The sequence below is a fragment of the Takifugu flavidus genome, chromosome 11, assembly GCF_003711565.1.
Source record: "Takifugu flavidus isolate HTHZ2018 chromosome 11, ASM371156v2, whole genome shotgun sequence".
Classification (NCBI taxonomy): Eukaryota; Metazoa; Chordata; class Actinopteri; order Tetraodontiformes; family Tetraodontidae; genus Takifugu; species Takifugu flavidus.
The window spans coordinates 2,315,890-2,340,896 of NC_079530.1; the positions used below are offsets into that span (position 1 = coordinate 2,315,890).

The window sequence follows — 25,007 nt, forward strand, 5'->3', positions numbered from 1 at the left end:
ACTTTCTGTGTGATAAGGTTTCCCCAATGTATTTATCTTTATTTGTATCTATAATTCAGGCATTCATGTTTATTTTATCATTTTCATAAACATCAATTACAACAGGTCTTTTATGAAATACAAACTTTTTTTTGTAAGATATAACATTGAATAATGAAAACACTAAACTAAATGACTTGACTATCAGTCATTCTAAAGGGAAAGTTACATTAAATCATTGAAATCGACACAGGAGCATCACAAGGACTGGATTTTCTTGAGCCAAGAGTTCTTTTCCTGATCACTGGATGACTGAGAACACTCATCAACAAGCATCATGATCCTCTTTCATTTGCACTTCTCTGTTTTAAATAAATAAATGTTGTTTTAAAAAAAAAAAATTTTTTCACAGTTTGTGAGAGACAATGAACAAGCATCAACATCTCCTATATAGAGTCTGGTGAAGAATGGTGAAGAGACATGCCCGTGGCGAGGTAGCCGCTGTTTCATGAAAGGTATTCCGAAGTCCGAAGTAGTCCCGAACGCAAACAGCTGTTCTAACTTCCTGACAGCAGCTGTTTTGTTCCTGTACATGTGGAACACCTGCACAGAGCAGAGTGCATATCTGCTGCCTACGCTTGCAAGGAAAAAAGAGGAGGCTTCACCCTTTTTCGACATATTTTATAAACCAAAGTTAAGGTGAGAGACGAGCATACAAATGTGATGCTCCAGACCTTATATGCACGTTGAGTAAATGCCAATGTTGAGGGTGCAGCCGGAGGTTTGTGATGTGCTGAATTCCTGCATCCAGGATCAGTCTCCCACACCACACTCAGGTTTCATTGCTGTATTTACCCACAAAGAACAGCGCACTTGGCTAAAGAGGCAGCCAATCCAGCCGCCATGCAGTTGAGACCTGGAAATATTTAACCCATCCTTCACACACCAGACAGGAGCAGTGGGAGCAATGGGGACCAGTTGCCAACCCAACCAACTTGGTCTCTGCACGTCTCATACGATTTCTGCATTGTTTCTTTCCACTGTTAATAAATCACCAGCTTAGCAACATCTCATTACATTGGTAGAGCTTCTTAGCTGAGTTTGAAAAGAGTTGTAAGCGGAGCGGCACCTTCTCCTCTGCACTCAGGTGATATAAGTCTTGATGAAGGCCACGCTGAACCATACAATCACCATTGAAAAAAAAGGCTCCCGGCCATTTCAGCTTTTCCAATGAGAATTAACATTGACATCTCAGAAGGGTCCCGTTTGGTGTCAAGAAGCTGGTCCGTGGATCATTTGGTCCTGGGACGCAAAAAAGGAAGAATAGCGTGTTTAAATACGATAGACTGATTTTCATTAGACCTATCTTATGTTGAAAAAAACCCCCCACCAATTCCATCCTCAAATCATTACCACACTTCACTGTTTGGTGCATCTTTTTCAGGCATCAGTGACAAAAAAGAGGAAAGGAAAGGAAAGGAAAGGAAAGGAAAGGAAAGGAAAGGAAAGGAAAGGAAAGGAAAGGAAAGGAAAGGAAAGGAAAGGAAAGGAAAGGAAAGGAAAGGAAAGGAAAGGAAAGGAAAGGAAAGGAAAGGAAAAACCATGCAACATTGAGGCAGGTTGAGGCTGCTCTGCATAAAATGTGGTGACCTTTATGCTAGTTTAGGAAGCCATGGACCCCAACACCCCTACCTGGTTAAGGAACACTGTCTTGCATGACACTGGTCGCTCGTGCAAGAGATATTGGGGACAGCTGGTGTAGAGGACTCCTATGGAAGGAGGTTACAGCAGCGTCTGTGACTAGTGCACAATCGACGACGGGGGTGCGTCACTCAAGCTTTGTGTGATGCCCTGTAAATAAAACCACAATGGATCAGTGAGTCTATGCAAGGTTATGCTATATTGATCCAAATAGGGATGTAAAAATACATGATGTGGCCGTAAAGAAGAGGAAACAAACAGTCGAGCGATGTTTGAGCGTTTTTTTTTTGAACCATTGAGTGGGTTGATCAATGCATTGCAGCTCATCGCAGCAAATTTCAGTACTTCCTCTGTAATGGTTTAATGGTCGTGGATGTCTGGGCGCCTAAGAACAACGCACAAATAAAGTAAATTTCTAGATTACGAGTATACAGTCAGCAACTACAGTAGCAGTGTATTTAAAGCAGTTCATATCAGCTATAATTTAATGTTGGGCCTTTTTGGAGTCGGGCCAACACATTTATTTAAACTAGCTCCCCGTTTACTGGGACCAGTCCTCGAGTGGCAGTATAAAGTGAATTACTATAAAAATAGCCACGCACTTTACTCGTACTCCTGAAATTACACTTGCTACAGTTAGAAAATGATCGTTTTTAAGACTGTGGAGTGTGTTGGGTGCTAGGTACAATGTTGGTATTCTTCACAGGAGCCCTGCTAGAAAATAAAAGTGGGAATGTGCCCAGCATGGCCTCGTGGCCTGTTTGGCCACTAAAACTGCCAAAGTTGTGTTACGGTCAAATGACTACCAAAAGTTGATTGACCTTATAACATTTTGCGAAGCGCTTGACCGTTTAGCATCAGTAGCATCAATTTGTGCTCATTCACATCACGAGGGCCCTGGAGTCTTCAGTTGTGAGTGGCATCCCCGCGGCCCTTTGATCAGCTGAGCACAACGGCACATAATTAAAATATGCAGATCGTTCTCCTCCCTTGTTGAAAGCTGCGCCCTCTGCGAAGCCATGCCCCAAACACTGGGCCGTCGAGAAAAATCATTTATGGTTGGCTTTCCAGCTGAACTGTCATGGCTAAAAGGAAATGAAGAGGTTGGGAGGAGGGATACTGGGAGCAAGGGGGATGTTTGGGGGGGGTTCACAGGGGCTATGAAAGCAGGGGGGTCTTTTCTTTTGATCTTTTTAGGGCAGCAAAAAGCAAGTGGGCTCTGCCTGAGCTGGCAAACACATTTAGCTTGTAATTGTTCAGATCAGACAGACAATCAGTCTTGGAAATGCGTGGACAAACAAAAGTTTACAGCGTCGATTGGAAAAGTCAACAGGTCTCGCAGAAGACCCGTACATAAACAAAGAATCTGTTGAGCTGCAGCTTTGGTTTGATCTGTTGTTTGCATTTCAATTATCAAGCCTGCTAAGACTGCCAGCTTCCAATTCTTCTGAACTGGGGGGCCTGGATTTAATGGGCAGGCTGTTTTTTTCCTGGAGAATCACTGAACTCATCCCTGACAATGACAAGGAAATCTGTAGTTTAAATCTGATGAGTTAGCTTGTGTTCCTAAAAAAAATGAAGAAATTTCTCTCTATTTCAGAACCAAATGTAACTTATGATTTTATTTAATTAAAAAAATCTGTTCACCAGTTTGTGCTGCTTTCCTAGGTCTTTTACATCAAAGGGAGGTTTTTCCACATCCTAAATGGTAAATTAATATCAATTAGCAGGATTAATATCACAACCTGTATCAAAATGAATTAAACTATGTTGTTCTCAAAATCTCAAAAACCATAAATGTACATATTTTTAGGAGTATTTACAGTGTTATACAATTCCAACTGGACTTGAGGGAAATACTTTTAATATATTCACACTAGACAAAAATAAAATCTACTTCTTGACTGTTTGAACTCCTTCAGATGGTGACTGCCAATATTTGGTGGTGAATAACTGGGATGAATTGTGCTGTGGAGCGCCGAGTTGGTTTTAGTAACCATGTGTTTCACTCTCAGACAGTTTTGCCTTGTAGAAGACATCAAAGTTGGACTCAGTTGTGTTTTGATGAATTCAGACCTAAAATAAGAGATGGAAGCATCTCCTCAAAAACGTCATGATACTAATTTAAAGGAGTACTACTTTGCACTTACATAATATTGCTTTTTGTGTATAATTACATATAGTAATTTTAGATTAGTATTTAAACATTTAAATCTGCTGTTTTGTTCTATCTGCCATCTTTAATTACACCACAGGCTCAAATACTCTTCTATAAATATAACTGAATTGGATTATGCTGCATTCACAAGGCAGAAATGTTCATTCATGTTATTTGGCAATTACTTCCTTCATTAAGGCTAAAGAATTACATTTCCTTCATACATACATGTTAAGTGCGTGCACTCATATCTAGATATTTTACATGTAAATCTCAGACTTTTATTTAGGCCGTCCATCTGTCCACAGGTTTCACCCAAAAGATGATACGCAAGAATGAGAGCCAGTCAATTATATTTAAAAACTATTTCATGATCCTTTTAATTGAACCCAGAGTAATATCATGTCAATATATACATAAATGTTAGCATAGCTACGTTAGCACAAGATAGTGTTGGCGCTAAGTCTTCCTCGCAGTAGTGACGAATGTGCCGCCTCTCAGACACCGGCCGGGAGGTTCTGTTCCTGGGAAAATCCTCATGTTTCTCAATGTTTCCGAGCAGATACAAGTGGCTGGAGGTTGTAAGTGCTTTCTGATGGGGGCAGTCACTGTGTCGGCTGGTGGCATTTGAGGCTGCTCAAGGAGGCAGGGTCGCGTTCTTTGGTCACCCCTGCTATTCTACGGCCTCCACAGTGGGGGTCGAGGCAAAGCTTAAATTGCTCCCTAAGCAAATGAAGAAGGTAGCTCTGTTTGTTTATCCGGGGTTAAGGATGATGGCTAAGGCTCAATAAAATGGATGAAAGTGTTGCCCCAGTTTTTTCTGCACCGCAATTGCTCTACATTTGCATGGTAGCACTGGTGACACAAAAGGTGTGATTTTTCCCACAAACCAGTTCTTCTCTGTCTTTTGAGGCACCAGAGGGTGGGGGCTGCAGAACAAGGCCCCAATTTATTTCGTTTATATCCTGAACTTTCAGGGAGGGTGAACCAAGAATTTAAAATCTAAACTTTAATTTGGAAAAAAACAACTGTCTTTAGAGTTGGATAAATTGCATTTGACAAATCTGTTCCTCTTGTTATCATTGAGTTATCACAATGAAGCAGCTTTAATTGATTGATCTGGTGTCTGCAAGCTCTTGGAGGAAGTCTGGAGGGACAGATTCTTTAGTTAATCCAATTTGAAAGGAGTTAAGAAGATTAATGTCAAGTATTGTCAAGATCATTTAATTCACTGCTTTGGGTTACACAGCCTTTCATAGGTCAGTATTAACTGAGGGTAACCAGGGTTTTATTTATGTGTTTATCTTTATGCCACCACTCTTCTCAGTTAACAGGAAATGTATCATCATCAGGAAAGTTTCACAGACTGGACAGATGGGATGAGGGTGGTCGTCCAGGAGCAAAGATACCAATACAACATGTGTCTATCACATACCATAATATGTCATATGATGCTTGAGGTGATCACCATTTTCATTAGCACCTCATTAAGAACAGAGGCTTGAATAAAACAATCACAACATTTCACCAGGAACATGATCCTGGTGAGCTGGAGGTTTGTCTTTTAATGTAGTAATGAATAAAATGGGATTTTCTTCATGTGAAGCTCGGTAAAAATAAGATTTACCTCTGAGGAAGATTTAGATAAATACCTGTTACACACAAACCTCCTGCTTCACATTTCCTTCTGTAGGAATTTCTGTACAGTTTCTGAATGTCAGGAATAATAATAATTGTCAAATTCTTGTCAAAATTTCCACATTAAAGTGTTGTTTACTCTGTATTGTTGGGGGAGGGGCATAAAAACATAAACCCTACAGAAATATATCAGTTGTACACTGATTTGAAAAAAAATAATCTTCAAGCGAACAGGTTTTCTTTTTTTAAATTTTGATACATAATAGAAATGTTTTAACTCTCATGTTTTTTTAAACAAAGTTAGTTATGTAAAGTTGATTTACTTATTAAGTATAATTTTCTCATACCCCAACAAGCAATAAATGAAACAAAATGAAAAAAAAGATCCATGCAAAATGACAATTGCAGCAACCCCTGTCACTTATAACTGCATTGACATATTTTTATAACGATTAAGACCAAGACTACGCGAGGTTGGACAATGTCCTACACAGGAAGACGCCATGGTCCACATAACAAGAGTACGCTTTAACTGCTAATATACAGAACACAGGACACAAAGGACAAACATTTCATCAGACAGGAACTAAATTATTAGGAGTTACTTGGTTCACAAGACGGGACAATGTGGCTTCCTGAGATTGTCCAATCAAATTAACAGTGGCAGAATTACAGGACCTGGAGGAAGTTAAAGCGTAAGAAGAAATGGAGCAGCGCCATCAACGCAACCGAAGAGCACTCTGACACTGACATGTTGTTATCTGCTAAAGAGGAAGGAGGGAGGGGGACCTTCACGACTTCAAATGACCTTGTTATCCCTGTTGGGATCAGACTAGAATACCCTCCCTGTTAGCTTTCCCTGGTCAGGTTTCATGTGGGGAGAAACCAAGGCCGCAGTGTTTCCTTTGGGATCAGTCGGGAGGTGCTGCTTTACAAGGCCGACACATACATCAGACATGTAGGGAAGAGACGTGTTGGACTGTGGACCCGTGGTTGGAGATGTTGTTGCTTTAACCGGCTGCACCCTGAGCATTTTTCTAACATTTGTGCGGAATGCTGTGATTGAACAGTCAATAAGTTCCCATAAACGTTCATACGGAGCGCCGCAGATGTATTCCTTGAGTAAACGTTCCCTGGTCTTGACGCGCTGGAGGACAATGATGGATGGCCGACCACATACGGTTGACCAACAAACAAGCCGACATTATGTAAACACCAGTTAAATTAATCCTGGTGTAGGCGGCAGCGGCGTCGCACTCGCACGCTGCTGTATTTGATGATCAAGGATCGCTTCTTTAGGATAACCCTGATAAGAAACTAGTGATCCTCAGAAACTTTAGTCTCAGGACTCAAACCTGCTACTGAAGTTGAACTATTTACTATTTATTGGATTTCCGGGGATTCGGTGTGAAAAGAGTGTCTCAGCCTGGTATCCACCCTGGTCAGATCTGGATCTGATGTGGGCCAACAAGTGGAAACATGGACGAGACACGAGTTTGTTGCCGCAGCAACAGCAGATGATATTCAAATTTGGACACAATGCCCAGAATGTTTCATCTGCACACAGATTATTAGAGAAAATTAGAGATGAGACCCACAAATGACAGCACATTACATGTGTGTGTGTGGGGAGGGGGGGGGGGGCAGTTTTTGATTTGTGGAATCAGTTTGAATGACTTGTAGTGCGGGCTAATATGCAGGATGCTTTGAACCTGGTGACATACGATCAATCGTATTCCAACAAATGTTGACTGTGGGAATTCAGGGCTAAAAGTAAGACAAGTAAATTAGAAAACAGTTTGAAGGATTCACACAAAGCAAGCAAATTACCAAACAGGAGTTTTAATATCATTATTTAATGTACATTTAATACACATTTTTAATAAATACTCCATCCTTAAAATTATTTTACACTTCCTCAAATAAAAATATATTTATATATGTATAAAAGCAGACATTCAGGGTGATGACATAAACACAAGAGGGTGAGGGCAGTGGGCGAGTCAGGGGGTTCCTTACACTTCAACGCATTTTTACAAATCAACATTACAGTCGGAACAGGAAATCTATGATTATCAAACATAGCTGCCGCACTGTTCCATCAGTTGCTATTAAAGCTCTGCCACTTGGACCATTTAAGAACTTTAAAGGATGATCCCCAGGCTGAATGAAGTATCAAACAAACAGTAGGAACACCTCCGTGTCAGCACCTCAGCATGATCGCCACATGCTTGTGCAACCACGTCTCCAATGCAGTGTGTGACAGTTTTGTGTCTTTGAATGCAGCGTTCCCTGGCAGTGCCGTCAATCAGGGCCCTTCAAGTCTCCTTGAGCAGCAGGCGAGAGTCCAAAAAAAATGACTCCACTGGTCGAAATTAAACAGAAAAAAACCAAGAACACCGAGCACTCTACTAGTGAGTTATGTGCATCTAAAGACAAACATCTCTATTTACATAGATCATTTCTAAGTCTGAAGTACAAAAATATATATTTCACTTTTTTTGTCTATGAATAGCTTTGGTGGGGGGGGGGGTCTAACTACATGTTAAGATATATAATGCTGTATATATAAAAAAAATCACTAGAGGTCTTTTTGGGAGGGAAGATGAGCGAGTTGGCTGCTAGTAAGTCCATCTCTCTGTCCATCAGCCTCTCCGCCCTCAGCTTTCCGATGAATGTCGCGTACGTTTAGTCCTTTGATTGAAAGGGTAGTGGATGAAATCGAAAGGACGGTGGTGGCTCGGATGGACCGGCTGCTGCCCCTTCGGTAGCCTCTTCATGAAATGGACTTCCCGTTGGTGCTGCCGTGTCCGCGAGCCCTTCCGTGGTCGTCCGCGGCGGGTGAAGGCCATGTACCAGCCCTCGTAACGTGCGTTCCTCAGTGCTGTGTAGTTGTTCTCCAAAACGATCTCGGTGAAGATACAGTCACGACCCTGCCCGTTTTTCTGGGGGGGAGCGAAATCGGAGACGTGCGGTTTAGTGCTGATGTTCCAAAACGAGAAGAAGCGTTAAACGTTAGCATCGTCAAAGGATTAGCGTGAGTTCTATCTGCTTGGTCAACAGGTTTAAAATGACTTGAATAGATGAAAAGGTCTCAGGATGTGTGTGTGTGTGTGTGTGTGTGTGTGTTTGTGTGTGTCCTTACCAAAATTTACAACATGTGAAAATATCAGCCTGTGCAGCCTGGCCCTTGACACTCACAGCCCTCCCCACATGCAGCATATGCTACAGTCATTACAGATCAGAGAGAGATGAATAACAGTAAACCGCGACTCTTCTCCCCCTTTAGAAAAAACATTCAGCAACTCTTGTGGTGCCGGGACTGATTCTACGGCCATAAAGCCTCAAAGTCGGACCCTCCACCCTTGTGTCCCCTCCGCTTATGAAAATTTAACCAGTCAGGTCAATCAATAAATCCACAAAAACATCTCTCCATTGCTCACGATCACTAATGGGCCCCAATGGGTGCTCAGGCAAGCAAAGGGGTGTGTAAGGTCTGACCCACCCCCGCCCCAGGTCCCCTGGTCCTGATATCAAATCAAAATCATCCAACTCATACATACAGGTCTGAAACCCGTTGTTGGTCTACTCGATGGTGTTTCCACCTTTTTAGACAAATCTAAAAATAGTCTACATGGATTTATGCAAGCACCCTGTCCAGGGCAGGCTGTCACTGAGCTGGTAGCTAGGGGCAGATGGTGAACAAGGTGGGGTGCTGGGTGGACTCGAATGTTGCTGGCAGACTCTGTTTATTAGATGTCACAGTGAGAGAGGGTCAGTGGGGCTGAAACACACACCTATACACTCATATAAGAGGAGCTGCTCCACCTAAACCTGCAGACTCGTGTTGTGAGCTTCCACTTTATGGACATCGCAGACATGCACAAGACGCTTTAGTCCTTGGACTTTACAGAAGTTCTGCATTTTACGGCACCTCATCATCTAGCTGATCACACACATCTGAGATGAGGTGCTGCGGTTCACAGGCGCAGCATCACTCAAACAAAAGGAGCAGAAAACCCCCAGCCATTTCTAAGCTGTCCTAACTAATGATGGCGGTGTTATAATTGATTTAGAAGAATATCAAGACTCTAACGTTGGAAAGAAGTATGTTTGTAACAAAATTTCACATGTGGCCCTTTCAATGGTCTGAAAATCTGACTGGAATGGTTGAATGAACACGTGGATCCACAACAGCGACGCCCTCAGCAGTGGCTGAGATGCTGAACCTCTCTCGCTGTGCTGCTACAGCCGTTAACATTTTGACCTCAGCTACATCGAGGTTGCCAACCTTTTGCTTCTCTCTCTCTGCTGACTGAGGTCAGCTTACAGCCTTACCTTGCCAACGAGCTTCCCTCTCTTGTTCATACAGATGTAGAAGCCGGTCTCGGCTCCTTTGATGCGCACGCGGCTCCCAAATGTGTCCGTCTCCACGATGAGTTTGGCTAAAAAAATAAAATCACACAAAAATAGATTCTGTTAGCTTGAGAACAAAGTTTTTTTTCTTAGCTTTTTACCCCAGACACACATGCATGTTTTTACGTCAATCCATGGAACAACTCTTGCTATATAATCTTTAAAAAATGGTTTTCAAAACTCTCAAAAAAGGTAAAAATAGACATGAGAAATATCTTAGAATTCACTATCATCCTAATATGTAACGCATCTTCTGAGAGAATTAGGTAATACAGCAGTTTTTTGTCCCTTGATCCAGCAGATGTCCTCTTGATCAACTCCTCATTACCATGTTAAACCATGACAAAGCTTACAGTTAAATCAGAATGAATGCTGTTCCTTCTCTGGTTATAGTGAACTGGTAAATTTATTCTGACCGCAAATGACAGAGCAGGATCAATGGGTCCTGTCGTTCATGAAATAAAAAATGGGCTCCAAAACTCTGCATTTCAGCAATTCAGAGAATCAAAGGTGGGGGCGGCGGGTGGCGCTATGCAGGAAATGTTCTGGAGTTAGTAAGTAAGATGACTTTTAATGGTTCTTCCAGACATGCAGGATCTCTGGAGGCTCACCTCCAGCAACATCTTCAACCGTCCAGTGGACGTATCGGTGTCTACCTCTCTCAACTAATGGATCACAAATGGTGCCGCGTTCACCTCCACTGATCAACTGTTTGCTTCAAGGGGAAAGATGAAGCTAAACAAGGCTACTAGGGAGTGGGTGGTGCTGGGGAGACTTTTGTCTGGAAATTCCAACATCTTTGAAGGCAGATAAAACTCTCAGCGACATCAATATCTCTCTCCCTAGCTTTAACGACAGCATTTTAACTTATTTTAATTCATCTTTGTTGTTATTTCACAATCATTTTGGCCATTATAAAGATTTCGAAAAGGTAAAAGCAATGTAAAATCATTTTTAGAGACGAGAACTAACGCTGGACTGTTCACTCTGACACATTTAAATCCTAAAATGTGCCTAAATATATCGCGCTCTCAGAAACAGAGTCTTTCCTGAGAGTCCTGCCCTGGTGATAGATCACTGTCAGGAAAGGTTCGAAATATAAGCTGAAGGGCATTAAAAACATCTTCATTCTTGTTGGTTGAAAAATAAATTATAAACAGGATTTAAAGCATTCTAAGATCGCCGCTGTCGATAACGCCGAAACAAAAACGGCGTCTCACGCGTCGGTGGACGCTGCGCGACCGTGTAAAGGTGTGTCTCTCTTACCGTGGACGTCTCCGTCATCGGCCATGGCGTTGATCTTCTTGTTGGGCAGAACCTGCACATGCTTGCCGCTGGTCCGACTGTACAGCTGGTAGACCCGGATCAGCCTGCGGCTCACATGGTCCGTCACTTTGCTCTGCTCGCTTACATGCTGCGTGAAATTAGGCGGGGACTGATTGGTTACCTGTCAGAAATTAGATGTCACCACAATCATCAGTACGTGTACACTTGCTTAGTTATTAATTTAGACTATTTGTTGAATGGTATTATAGGGCCGAGTTTTGGCGAATCCAATTTTATGGCATTTTGTATCGAATTTATTTAAAAATATAGATATATTTAATAAAAAATATTCTGAGAACGACGGCCTGACGCAACAATAGACTGTGGTGTATGGTCCCTTATAAAGATTGCAGCGAGCTCCATTGAGAACTCACGCCAAGTCGGATCAAAAGCTTCCCAAAATACGCACGGCACCATAAAATGCTGTGCGTAAAGCAGGGCGCGCGCCGGAAAAGTCTCAACATTAAATTAAATCGTTGTAAAACAATTATCTTTCTGGAAGGTTGTGGTGTGATAACTAGGCTGTTGGTAACATTGGCCACGGTTTAAACCCCACTAATGAAACCCTCCGCGTTCCCCCGCGCCCCGTCTGTGTTCGCGCGTCCGGTGCCAGGGCCGGTATGTTCACCGGCAACCTGCCAGCAGGCCGCTCCGTGGGCGAAATCCCATAATTGTGCAGTATTTTATTACCTATCTTTACCTGCATTTTTAAGAAAAAAATACGTTTAAAATGAAACATTAACATTTAAATTACAGAATAAAACGGAGAAGAAATTAACAGTGACATACCTGCGCGTAGTAGCAAAACGCAAACAAGTGTAGAAACCTGAAATAAAGACACATAACATGGATTAGGTTAATGCAAAGTGAAAAAGCAGAAAAGTAATAGGAGTAAAATAATGTAAAACGGACGGAGGGGAAACACTCACAAATAGCTGAGTCTGGATGGGATGGGTCGCATGTTGGATGATGGTGAAAATTCTCTTCCAGCTGATGCGCAAATCCAAACAATCGGATGTCCAAACCCGCGGAGAAATCCACACAAACAGAAATGCTCAGAAACGCTCAGATGGAGACATTGCCGAGCAAATCAATGTCCATCGTCCGAGTGGAAGTGTTTAATGACAAGTTTCTAAAGAAGGACGGTTGTGTCAAGAGTTTTCGGAGACGCGTCCTGTCTTTTAACAAACCAGATGGTCCGCGTCAGACTATTCCAGGTTTGTAATCCCCGTGGTATCCTTCAGGTGTGGTTGTTAAAGTGTGTGATCCCCTCAGCTGCTTCTGCTCTGCTCGGCTGTGGCTGGACTGCTGGCTGCACTACGTCGTGTCCCTCCTCTCTCTGCTCCCATCCTACAACCACAACGCTGTGCCGTGTCAGGCGTCTCGCTCGGCACTCGCTCAACCCCCGGTTAAAAATGGCAGGCTGATCTACGAAGAACTAGCCCCCCTTTTTCTGCAGAACAAAAGTGGACGGGCCCAGCCCCACTCCCCTCGACACCCCCCCCCCCCCACTCGCCCCCCTGATTTAAATCATCCCTTTTACCTGAGGAGCGACCCGCACATTTAGCAAGGGGGAGAACGGGACGAGGAGGAGCAATGCATGGGCAGCCCTGCGCAAACCCCTGCGCCCCCCGACACACGCACACAGACACACACACACACACACACACACACACACACACACACACACAGACACACACACACACACACACACACACACACACACACACACCTAAAAACCGAAAAAGAAATCCCAAAACAACAAAAACTAATAAATTGAATGACTGACCGCGATGCCCCCCCCAGCCCGTCTCTCTCGGCCCGCCTGCTCCATCAGCTTCGGGATGCTGCTTGACTTTTGTGTATTGACAGAGCCAAGTGCGAGACATATTAAAAGGATTACAGACGATTAGCGTTTTTAAAACACCCCCTCCCGTCATTTTATTAAAGAGAGCAACTTCTTTTCTCTTCAACTCAAGACAAACGGCACCTTAAGGACCTATTCATGAGAGCAATACATGATTTTTCTGGAACACAAAGACAACGGCGCAAATCTTAAAGTGCTTAAAGCTGGAACGTGATATCAACGCCAACAATAATCTGAGCCATTTTTGGCGTATCGTAGGTGGCACATTAATTATCTGCAAACTGCGCCTTTTGTTTAAAGAATAGCAGCCCAACAAGCCCATTATCAGTTACAGTTTATTGATTGATTTGACCATTAATTAGTCCCCTGGGTATCGGCCGCAATGAAGACACTGAAACTCTTTTGATTAATAAAGCCAATTCAATTTGTCACTGAATGAGACGTGAATGTGTGAACCACGCACCGGGAAACATGCGGGAGGACGACTTGAATGATTACAGATTTTTCCACGTCATTCTCTTCCAAATAAGCCTGATTTAGTGGAGCACTTGGTGCCCGTTCCTCTCTGTCTTACAACAGGCAACCACCAGTGTGCGCTCGAGAGGAGGCGCTGCGTCCTGGATGCTGCAGCCTTTTGTGGACTGACTTCATCTGTTATCTGCTTCAATGACAGGCTTCATGTTGTCACATGATTTGCTGTTCTGTTTTCTTTCCTCCCTCCCATTAGTGTTGTGTGTTTGTATGTTTGTGTGTGTGTGTGTGAGACAGAGAGATAAAGGCAGAGGATACACATTAAACATGTCTCATGTGAACACATATAGAGACTCCTAGAATAACTTACATGCAATTGACTTCATTTTTATGATATATTTTCCATTTCAAGGCATTTTTAACTGTGTCCACAATGGATAAAGGAGCCACTAAAATTGGATAAAACTTCTATGCACATTGCAGCAGGTTTTTCCCACTGGGAGGTTTCCGAAGCAGTGGCAATAATCTTTAACTTACTTGAATATAATTCTAAAATGTAAGGGAAATCTTTGAAACATGACACAACTATAAGTGCATAAACACTGTTGAGAGTGGTACAGTTTTGTGGGGGGAGAGAGAGAGGAGTATGTGATGAGCGGCAGGTAGCTGCCACTCTGTACCTTGGCTCTGGGCCCGGTCGCCCTCCCCTTAACCCCAGGAGCCCTGCATCCATCAGCAGCACTGCGGGGGGCACACACCCCTCCCCCTGCCTTCTCTCATCCTCTCTCTGCTCCACCACTCATGACTATTCAGATCCATCAAAGTGAGCGTTATGAAAAATGAATTGATTCAATGATGATTTTTCATATCTGAAGTATTTATTTTAGCCTGGAAGAGTCATCCCTTCGTGAGCGTTAAGCCATCGCTGCAGGTGTCGTAAACATGTCAAGACAACATTTAATGCACATTCTATAACTCATGCAGAGCCTAAACAGTCCTGCAGTATCTCCCTCCAACTTAGTTAGGGTTAGTGGTCCCTCAGATCAACGGACTGGCTCAAGTCTATTGGCGGGACTTATTAGGCACAACACCTAGCTTGTATAATCCGCCCACCTCTGTAACTGGTTTAATCGGTCGCATCTCAACTCTCCTCAGTAGATATATTGCAGGCAACATTATTATTCTCTGTCATGTTTCTAGGACATCCCACTGATGTTGCCGTACATGTGTACCAAACTGTAAGTAGTTCAACTCTCTTTTCAGCTCCTAATTACTCAGCACTGGTTTTAAATGGTATTCATAAATAAATGTAAAATCTACTTTTCACCATATAAATCTGAATGTGTTCCAGCTGCTACACCCCAGCCTAGAATCTCCATATAACTGCCAAGCTCCACTTACTTAGTATTTATGGATTTTTTTAAACACAAGATTCAGGATGCCTGTCCTCCTGAGCATCCTTAAACTGTTTTTCTTTTTAAAAGCCCTCCCCAGCCAGATGTAAAGTGATCATTAATATTAGAATCTTTGCATGACAAACCACTGATCCAGTCACTGGGGCAGAGGCACTAGCTGCTGTTGACGGGGGTTTGATGTGTAACCCACAGGGCCTGGAAACAAACGCTCCAGTTCCTGGGACGCACCAACGCCGTATCAATATCACACCAACAGAGTTTGTCAAGCTGATTTTGGACCGGCGGTGTTATTTCACTTGTGGCGAAAGCACATTTTGCTTCTCGTTACCTTATGATTCAATGGCAAGATGGTCAGGCAAGTTAAAAGTCTAACATTAACCCAAACAGAAGTAGTGACTCCATCTACTTCCTCACAGTATAGAAATGATGTGTGTATGCCTTCAATACTTTATCCATCTGGATGGACAGAGAGAGAGAGAGTGAGAGAGAAAAAGTCCACTGGCACTAAGACACAGACGTTTCCAGTCTCAAATGGTCGAGGCAGATGGTTTGGCTTTTGCTTTGCTCTTTGGTTGAGTTGACCCAATGCTGCTCAGTGCTCTGTTAATTATATCCATTCCTTATGAACACGTAGACTCTGTACGTTGGCTTCAGCAGTGACCCCAGTTAGCCTCAGATGCCTGGACTCATGTCCCAGAATGATGCATCATATAAGTGCTCGTAACTCACACATGAGTGTTCTGTCCCGTGCTGTTTGTATATTTCAAATGTAGTAATTTAATTTGATTGTTTTTAAAAAGTCACTTAAAGGACCGTTCTGGGAGCTCATGGCTCATTGCGACCACCCTTCTTCAGGGATGCTACTGGTTCTGTTGGAGTGCTCAAAGGCGAGGGCTCCACCTGAACGGGAGGTATGTGCTGGGAGCTCGGCTCAGTCCTGGAGACGAAGAAGGAGCTCAGACATCTGAGCATCACACTTGAGCTGCTGCTCAGATGTCTGAGGGGAGCCATTTGAGTTGGTTCGGGCGTTTGGTTGGGATTTCTTCCTGGGGAGGGGTTCCTGGCTTGTCTGGCTGGGAGGAGACCCAGTAGCAGACTCAGAGCAAGCTGGAAGGGGGGGAGGTTCCTGTCCAATCTAACTCTCAATACCAGGGTGTTTTCCCAGAGAAGCTGGAGGTGGTAAATGGGAAGTGGGTAGTCAGGGCTTCCCTAGTGATGTCACAGCCTCCATAGTAACGTCAATTAATACAATGCGCACACACACACACACACACACACACACACACACACACACACACACACTTTTCTGAGTCGAATCAATTCAAGACATCTTTGTGTGAGCAGGACACTGAAAATTGGGTTGCAGATTAATTTTGTTAGCTGAAACGCGACACCTGACTTCCTGCCTTTTGTGTGCAAAATCAGATTACAGTGCATCGTGGGGAAAGTGCACCTGCAGTCCTCATCTTTACACCTGAGTGTGTGTAACAACACGTATTTCTGCAGTGACACAAAGTGGGCTTCTCTTTGGAAGGCAAATCCACAAAAATGTATTGTTGTCTACGGACACATTTCAAAATTGTTGCCTTGACGTGTCAGTCTTGTGATTTAGCCACAATGTTTAGAACAAATTCAGAACCTTTAAAAACAATTTTTTAACACTATTTTACACTCGAGGTTGAAGGGCAGTGTTAGAAGTTGTGTAAAATGTAATGTGAATTATGTGTTACCACAATTCAGGAACAACTTCAACACTGACAACAATATCAGCGTATTTTATTCTTTGGTTTACTGGCAGGAATAAGTCTGTGGAAGAGAAACCCAATATTGTGGCGCGACAGTGACATTAGTGAGCACAAAGGAAAACACGGGTTGACTGCAGTCTTCACATTCCTGAGAGGACGACCACCAAATGGACGGATGCTGAATGGAGCAGCATGTGTGACATCTCTGACATGCACAAACACACACAAATTGGTCCCTAGATAATTAGAATACTTTCAACCGCATTATTGTAGCATTCCTTGAGTGATGCTGCTAGTTGATCTCCAACCAACGGGGTCAAGGGAAGACGTACACACCCAGTGGAGACTTTTTACTGTTTAAGCTGTTCACAAATGATTTGCGTGACCTGTAAGCAAAAGGCCTCCGCATTAGTGTGAAGATTAGTGCAGCGCTAAGCAAAACCAAGAGGCAGGTTAGGGTTAAGTGAAATGTGTGAGAAGGTGGGAGAGACCATGCAGTGACCGAGAGGGGAAATAAATTGAAAAAGCAGATACTAAAAGAAGGTCTTGCAGGAATTTGTAGAGGTGGAAAAGAAAAAAAGGGGGCTGGTGGAAAAGGGAGATGCAGCATCGTGTTCTGAGCTGTTGTGTTTCTTTCAGTCCCCTTCTTCAAAGGGACCCCGTGCCTGATGTCTTTAGCATATGCTGCTCTGGGGGTTAGAGCTGGAGCACAACAGCACACAGTACCTGCAGCAGCGGAGCTGCAGGGGGAGAGCAGCTCAGACAGGATTTAGCAGAGAGCTCTCGCTCAGCCCTGCAGGTGAACCTTACGCCATGCTGATGGTATCCTGGCAATGACGGAGGGGCCACAGCGCCAGGAGGGTTTGAACAACGGTTAGAATATCTGCAGCCACGGGACTTCGGGGCTTGGATCTCCCAACTATGGTGGTCTCTGAAGTTGTACGCTAGTGTAAATAATACTAGATATGTTTCACTACCACAATCATAATAACAAAACTTGGGTTTAGGCTTAAACTTGTAAAATTATGGTTCCAATCACAACAACAATAAAGACAAGTAATTTTTTTTTTTTACCCTAAATATCATAAGAACATACCTACTTGTGTTTTTATCCATGGTGTAAAAACTGCAACTGGATAGACTTTTGATGATGTCACACTAAATAGAAAATAAACTGTATGAATAGCAAATGATCTGCTGGAGGGATGGAATGCTCAGTTCATTGAGTGAAACATAATATGTAAATTAGTTTTAATGGAGGCCTCCAGTGACAAAGTGTAAATAAATGTCTTATTTACATTGGCCACTAACACAGGCTGTTTGACGTTGCTATTGATCAAATGACCTATATCGTTTACTGAATATTCAGTATGAAATTTAAGAAACCAGTCATGGTAATAAAAAGGTATCAGTATTAGTGTTGCTGCACAACCTTGACCTCTGACCTTTTCCCCATTCATGTCATTCAAAGTAAATAGGCGCGTGAGCAGGCCCACAGATATACTCTGAATCTTCCATCTTTTCATGCCCTACTTGGTCGCGGGCACATATTTAGGCAGCAGCGGAGAGGCGGTGGAATGCTCTGTGGAACTGGGTGGTTTGTTGGGAAGTGTTTAGTAGGACTAGACAAGGCTGTCAATCGGACGCATTATCTCCGCTCAGCAGTGTCAACGAGCCTATCACCTCTGGGTGGTGAAAAAGACGGCCGCTCATATCTGAGAAGGACTGATAACCTCCAGTGACCCTAAGAGCAGGGACCCTGGCTCCCCTGTTAGTGGACTGAAAGCACATTTGGTCCTTCATGCACACCTTCTCGTCTTTCTCTATGTCTCAGTCTGGGAGTGTTCAAAATTAAAGTTCCCGCCAAGCAATTACTTGAAATTGGTTCAACCCTCATTTTAACTGTAGCAACACAAGTGTGATTAATCATGTTTGTGGTAAAAAATCATTTTCTCAATCTTTTAAAAGATTTACTGTACAATATTTTAAAAACGGAATTGGCAGATTGTCACTTGTGAAAAAGATGTTGCTGATGACAACCTGGAAATGAGAGTTTAAAAAAGATTCTACGGAGAAAGAGAAAGCTCACCTCAGAATAGCCAAATCAGTATAATAGTCACATATTTAAATGATATAAATCCATCCATAATTAATTAAATTAATTAAATAACTGAATATTTTCCCCATAACAGGAAATTACGCTATATTCCTAAGTCAAAATGTTCAGTTTTGTTAGATGATTTCAATGAATCTTTATGGGAAGTAAAAAAGTGCTTTTGATTTCACGTCCAGCTTCAAATGCAACGTGGTTCAATGTCTGTGACTTCCACTGATTCCAGAAGCCATAGCAGGAATTATCCACTGAGAACAAATTTGGTTGGCTTGTTTCCAGCTTTTCCATCACTGCTGGAGCCTTTCCCCCCCAAATCTTCTCCTCATACAAGATATTTGTTTGAATTTAGACAGTAAAATGTTGCCACCTTCCCAGAACGTGCTGGACCGTCTGTGTTTGTGCTTATCAGCCGACTGAAATAGCTACCAGGGTTAACAAGGAGCACTGACAACCGGCCTGGCCGTCCTCAGCACTGGAGCACCAAAAGACTGCTGTCCTCCATGTCCACCATCATTCACAAAACCATCAAATTAAAAATGACCAACAATGACTCCGTATGTCGCACTAACAAGCCGACTTCTGCTCAAAATAGCAGGCTGCAATTTAATTTGTTCATGGAAAATTAACAAATGAACAAGTTAAAATTTGAGGGGAAAAAAGACTTTTACATTCTCATAACATTATACATAACATGAAATATAAAAAACACACAAACCTTTTAGGGAAATAATGTTTAGTTGACTTTCTTTAAGAGAGTGAAGTGAGTTGTGTCAAAACTAATGTGTGGCAGTTGTGTAGCTTCCCAGGCGTGAACCAGCAGAACATTCTTCAATTAGTTCTGTTCAGTGTAGAAAATCTTGAATGAGCATCACCCCCCCACTAAGTAGTGGTCAATTAGATGTTTTGGCTGTTCTCTGTGTGTGTGTGTGTGGTGTGTGTGTGTGTGTGCCTACACATACATCGGGGGTGGGAGCGGGCTGTAACAGTTGATACATGCGATGTGAGATGAGTTGGCGCTCTGACAGGAGCTGTCACTGGAATAGCAGGGGGGTCCTTATCAATCAACCCCCCAGCTGCCAATCAAATCCCCTTACCGTGGCAACCAGAACCTTCTATCTGCACAGCTGTCATCTCTCCCTCTCTCCCTTTTTGTAAAAAACAACAGTATTGTGTCTGAAACACACTCCGATCTTTCTAAAACACAATTTCATGGGATCCTACATACGTAGCCTGCTGTGTATTCCTGATGGAAATATTGTGATATTGTAACTTTCACATCATGACAATTAAGTTTCTCCAATAAAAATCCAATACCTGAACGTTCTAGAAGATTATCAAATCGGATCAGGGAGAAAACTGACTGGAAATTGAGGCTGGTGATGGATGTGGATTGGTTAAAAATTGTAAACATGCTTGTTGGTTTCAGTGATAAATTGGAATAAAGTGGCTCAGCACACACACACACACACACACACACACACACACACACACGCACACACTGCGCTACAGTCACAGGGGGAGAAAGGCAACCTATGGGCTTTGTTTAACAGTAGCAAAATGAATATGTAAAGGAGAGCTCATAAATAGAGAGCTGAAAGACACCCAGCTGAGCCTACTGTTGGCTGGCCTCTGGCAACACACACACACACACAACACACACACACACACCACACACCACACACACACACACGGAGGTTCTTTAAGGCAAAGAGAACCTGCACTCAATCAAAGGTCTGTAAGGGAAATAGTTTTTAACAGATCAATCACCTGTAGGATGAGACCAACAGAACAATCCATCTCTGGGTGAAGCTTCGAGTTAACGGATGAGCCGCTGCACCACAGTTACACACACTCTGCTACTGTCACTCACTTACTTTTGTTTGGAAATAATAAAAGAAACGAGTTTGAAATGAGTTCAAAGCTCATAAGAATATAATAATACGTGCCAAAAAAATCGGACGATCCCAACTCCTGTTTATGTGAACTTGTGAAGTTAAACTTGATTTGACAGTGTTGCATTTTCCATTACTTCACTAATAGATAGAAGGAATTCCCTGTTCAAACTACAGCTGAGCTCAACCTTTGTAAATTGTTCACAACCCCTTCTTTATTTTGAAGCAGATTTTGGTCCATTTGTACAGAGAGATGGACGCTTTCATGCCCACTGTCTCAATACCAAATCAAAAAGTGTTCAGACTGTAAATTGTAAAAAGTGTGTGGACAAAATTAGATGGTGGAAGAAGCTTTTGAATTTTGAGTTATTGGGTTCCTCAGATGAGCAAAAGAATCGATTCCGTCAAGCCACTTAAATTTTCCAAAAGCTACAATAAATATAGGAAATTATTTCATTTTCATGTTAAATTCCTATTTATTGTCAAGGGAAGGGACATCTAAATAACACTGAGCTGGTGCACGCCTACAAATATCTAGAGGTCATCGCTGGACTGTTCCCACATGAATGATACCCTTGGCATGAAGGGGCAGAGCAGTCTGTCCTTTCTGTGGACATCAAGATCCTTTGACATGCGTGAGGAGATGATGACCATGTTCCACCACATGGTGGAACAGCAGCAGGGTGCTGGGGAGGCAACCTTAGACAAAAACACCGATCGATTGGATAAGCTGGACAAAAATGACGAGACTTGACCCACTACACTCTGTCGGGGCGTGGACCACCCTGAATCAACTGAAGGATATCAAGGTTAATCATCTCCTGAACTACGCCATTTTGGACTTTGCACAATTTTAGTTTATGTCATATTTTCATTCCAATGTGCTCTTGTTGTCTGGTTGTAAGTGTTGATGCTGTTTTTATGTTTTGATGAGGTGCGACGCAGTTGAATTTACTTTTGGGGATGAATGAAGTACCTGCCTGCCTGCCTGCCTGGATAGAGTCACCGACCTGCCAGTGGAACCATATTAAGATTAAGATTAAGATGTACTTTATTCATCCCCGTGGGGAAATTGAATTAAATATGTTGTCAGTGGGAAGTGTGGCATCTACATTTAAAGGGATTGTGTTTTCAGTGTGAGGCTGTCTGGTTCCTACCTGCAGTGGGCACCAACAATGCCCAGAGAAACCTGAAATACCAGTGTTGTAAGAGTCCATCAACACCTCCAGGAGTTGCGTTCTTTAGCTTCACCTTTGATCAGTAGTCTGGTGCTTCTATGAGAACCTCTAATGGAATGATGTTATTTACATTTATTATTATTATTGCTATTAGAACTATCAGCCTGGTTGTAGTGAAAAAGCAAACAACTGGTTTTTCATTGGAAGAGTGAGTAGAAACAATGCAAATGAAGGTACAGCCAAGAATTGTGCTTGTTTTTATGCCATAAATGAGCTGCCCCATGCAGCAAATCTTTACAATAACGGATTAAAGGGGAGAAAGGACATTTAAAACCAACGTCTATTTAGAAGCAACAGCTTCTGAGATGGCGAGAAATTCTGATATGAGATTCAGATATTAACAGTAATAAATACTGCATATCATTCTTTCTGAACCTGTTATTGTACTGTTGATGTTACAAGAGCAACATATCAATGTGACCTTTCCCAAAGTTTGAATCCATTGATCAGGGAGGATCTTGTATTCTATTCCTTCTGCTTGCAGTCTGCATGCATAATTAGTATGAAAAGAAACATGCTATTGACATATGGCTGAAATATCTGCATGTCTGCTCTCAACATTCCCTTGGTTTTGTTTATTGCTCCCTCAAAGACCTCAAAGCCTTTGACCAGGTTTCATAGATGCCGTGAATGCGCAAGAAGTCTGCAAATCCTGCCTCACTCGACCGGTCTTCTATAGATACAGCATTTCATGGTTTACAAAGCCAATACATGGATCTAATTCTTTCAATTACCAATATATGTCAAATCCTTTACGAGTGCATTATAAGCCAATGTGGAAGAAGAAAATCCATAATTATTAGGGCTGAGGCCTCTTTACATCCTCTGTACTAAATACAAAAACAATAATGTTTACATTTAAATGACATGATAAATGCATTTCTAAGTTAGTTTCCCAGTAAATCGTCCTCAGATCTGGGGTGGGACAAATGTCTCTCCATCACCAGTCTGACTTTGTGTCAATTTGAACGTCATTTTGAATTTCTTTGTACATGTTTGATTGTTATGTTACATGTTTGATTGATGATTTTCCACCAAATGATTCAGCAAAACAAAACAGCATTTCTCCTCTGTCAGAAGTGTCCAATGTAGAGGAAATATGTTTGGTCTATGACTGGATAACCATAATCGATTGTGCATTTTAATCCGATCTAAGATCAAGGTTAAATGTTATTGTAATTAAATCACATCATATTGACACTTTGAATAAAGGTATTATGTATTCTCTCCATATAAAGTCAGATTGATGTTCATGTTTAAAATAATCTTGTACAGAAATGCACAGTGAACAGAGCAGGAGTGACCAGTATGGAGGATGTAACCATCACAATAACTGAGCAGAACTCTATCATGTTTCCATCAGCAGCTCATTGAAACTCCGTTAGTTGTGGACGGTTACTTCAAACAGGCTCAACTGGAGATCTGCACCCAACAAAAAGCTACTGAGCTCCCCAAAATCCACAGCTGAGTGCATTTTTACAAGCCCGCTCGAGTCTCAGGAGCAAGTGTTGGACCTGCCATTGTTGCGTTTCGTGTATTAGCGACCGTAAAAGAAGCCTTCATAGGGCCCCATAGAACAGTGCACCGTGAGATCCCAGGGACCAAACACAGAGGCCGCAACTGGGAAACTGGTGCATTGTTATTCACAGAGGCAGACACTCTCCCTTTTGAGCTGCATTGGGGGATCCACCATTGCAGGTAGTTGTGAACTGTTGCTTCTTTTTGAGATGAGGGTCGGCTACACAATGAGACACTTCTGATACAATGACTTCAAATAAGTTTCAAGGTAAACTGCCCCTGCACAACAGGTCACAGACACCGAGGGCGGCCTTGCGTATTGAGCCACGTATTGGTGTATTGGCTGTTTTGGAGGTCGTAAATGAACAGAGTAATAACTTGTCTGCGTCGTGTTTGCCAGTGAATGGAGGCGGGTGGCTCTGACGTCGTTGTGAGCCTGCAGAGTAATAATTGTTGTGATCAAACGAGAGGAAACTCCCGGGAGCCAGGGCAAGTCTGAGGGTCCGGGCAGGCCCCCAATCTGACGGAACTTTAACGACGACTTCTCGTTCCCACATTTGTCTTTGACACACCTGCTGCTTTGTTCTGTGGTGGTGAAAACGCAGGTTTCCAACACACCAACAGTGCCCACTAGTGGTGCTTTCATCAGCAGTCGCATCATAGCAGGATGTCGATCCTGGTGCTGATCTGAATGTTCAAACGGTGAAATGGAGCATCTACAAAGGTAGTAAAGCAAAGCACCACCTTACAGGTGAATATTGTACTAATGCTCTACTGCACGTGTAATAAGCATATCTATCTATCTATCTATCTATCTATCTATCTATCTATCTATCTATCTATCTATCTATCTATCTATCTATCTATCTCTATCTATCTATCTATCTATCTATCTATCTATCTATATCTATCTATCTATCTGTCTATCTGTCTATCTGTCTATCTGTCTGTCTGTCTGTCTGTCTGTCTGTCTGTCTGTCTGTCCGTCCGTCCGTCCGTCGTCCGTCCGTCCGTCCGTCCGTAATGCAGTGGCAGTTAAAAAAACATACCTGGCATTGTTAGGGACCTCTTAAATGGTTAATCATTAACCTTTGACCCTGACAATAACCTTATTTTCACACACACACACACACACACACACACACACACACCACACACACACACACACACACACACACACACACACACACACACACTGCTGGTCTACATCAAAGCCAGCAGGTGGAAAAAGCCCTAACTCACATTCATTGAGGAATAAAAGGCCACAATCCACATTAGCCCAGATTTAATGATGTGGGAGAATAAACATGTGAGTAGCGGAACAGTCGACAGAAACTGGCCCAGTTCTGGATGCTTATTGGCCCTCTGCATTAGCATTCAAGCATCTGTGCTCCTGTCTGTAGCCTGGGGGTGAGGTGGTGTTGATTAACATTTAAAACAGGCTCACGATACCCCCTCCCTCACCCCCACCCTCTGCTAGCTCTGCAGCACAGCTCTATATTTGGGGACAAACCATACACCGCCTTTGAT

General features: G+C 42.7%; 1 protein-coding gene across 2 annotated transcripts; it reads right to left on the reverse strand.

Moving 5' to 3' along the window:
- Window positions 1-7,302: 7,302 nt before the first annotated feature.
- fgf8a (fibroblast growth factor 8a) lies at window positions 7,303-12,708 on the reverse strand. Of its 2 annotated transcripts, none has more exons than XM_057048185.1 (5): window positions 12,148-12,708; window positions 12,008-12,044; window positions 11,159-11,306; window positions 9,815-9,921; window positions 7,303-8,421 (listed from the first exon to the last, which is right to left on the reverse strand). In XM_057048185.1, exons 1-5 carry the CDS (start codon window positions 12,177-12,179, stop codon window positions 8,137-8,139), a joined length of 609 nt encoding a protein of 202 aa, XP_056904165.1. In that variant the 5' UTR covers window positions 12,180-12,708; the 3' UTR covers window positions 7,303-8,136. The 2 variants fall into 2 exon arrangements, with proteins under 2 accessions (XP_056904165.1, XP_056904164.1); XM_057048184.1 differs by having other exon boundaries at window positions 11,159-11,339; window positions 12,148-12,704.
- Between the last annotated feature and the right edge of the window lie 12,299 nt (window positions 12,709-25,007).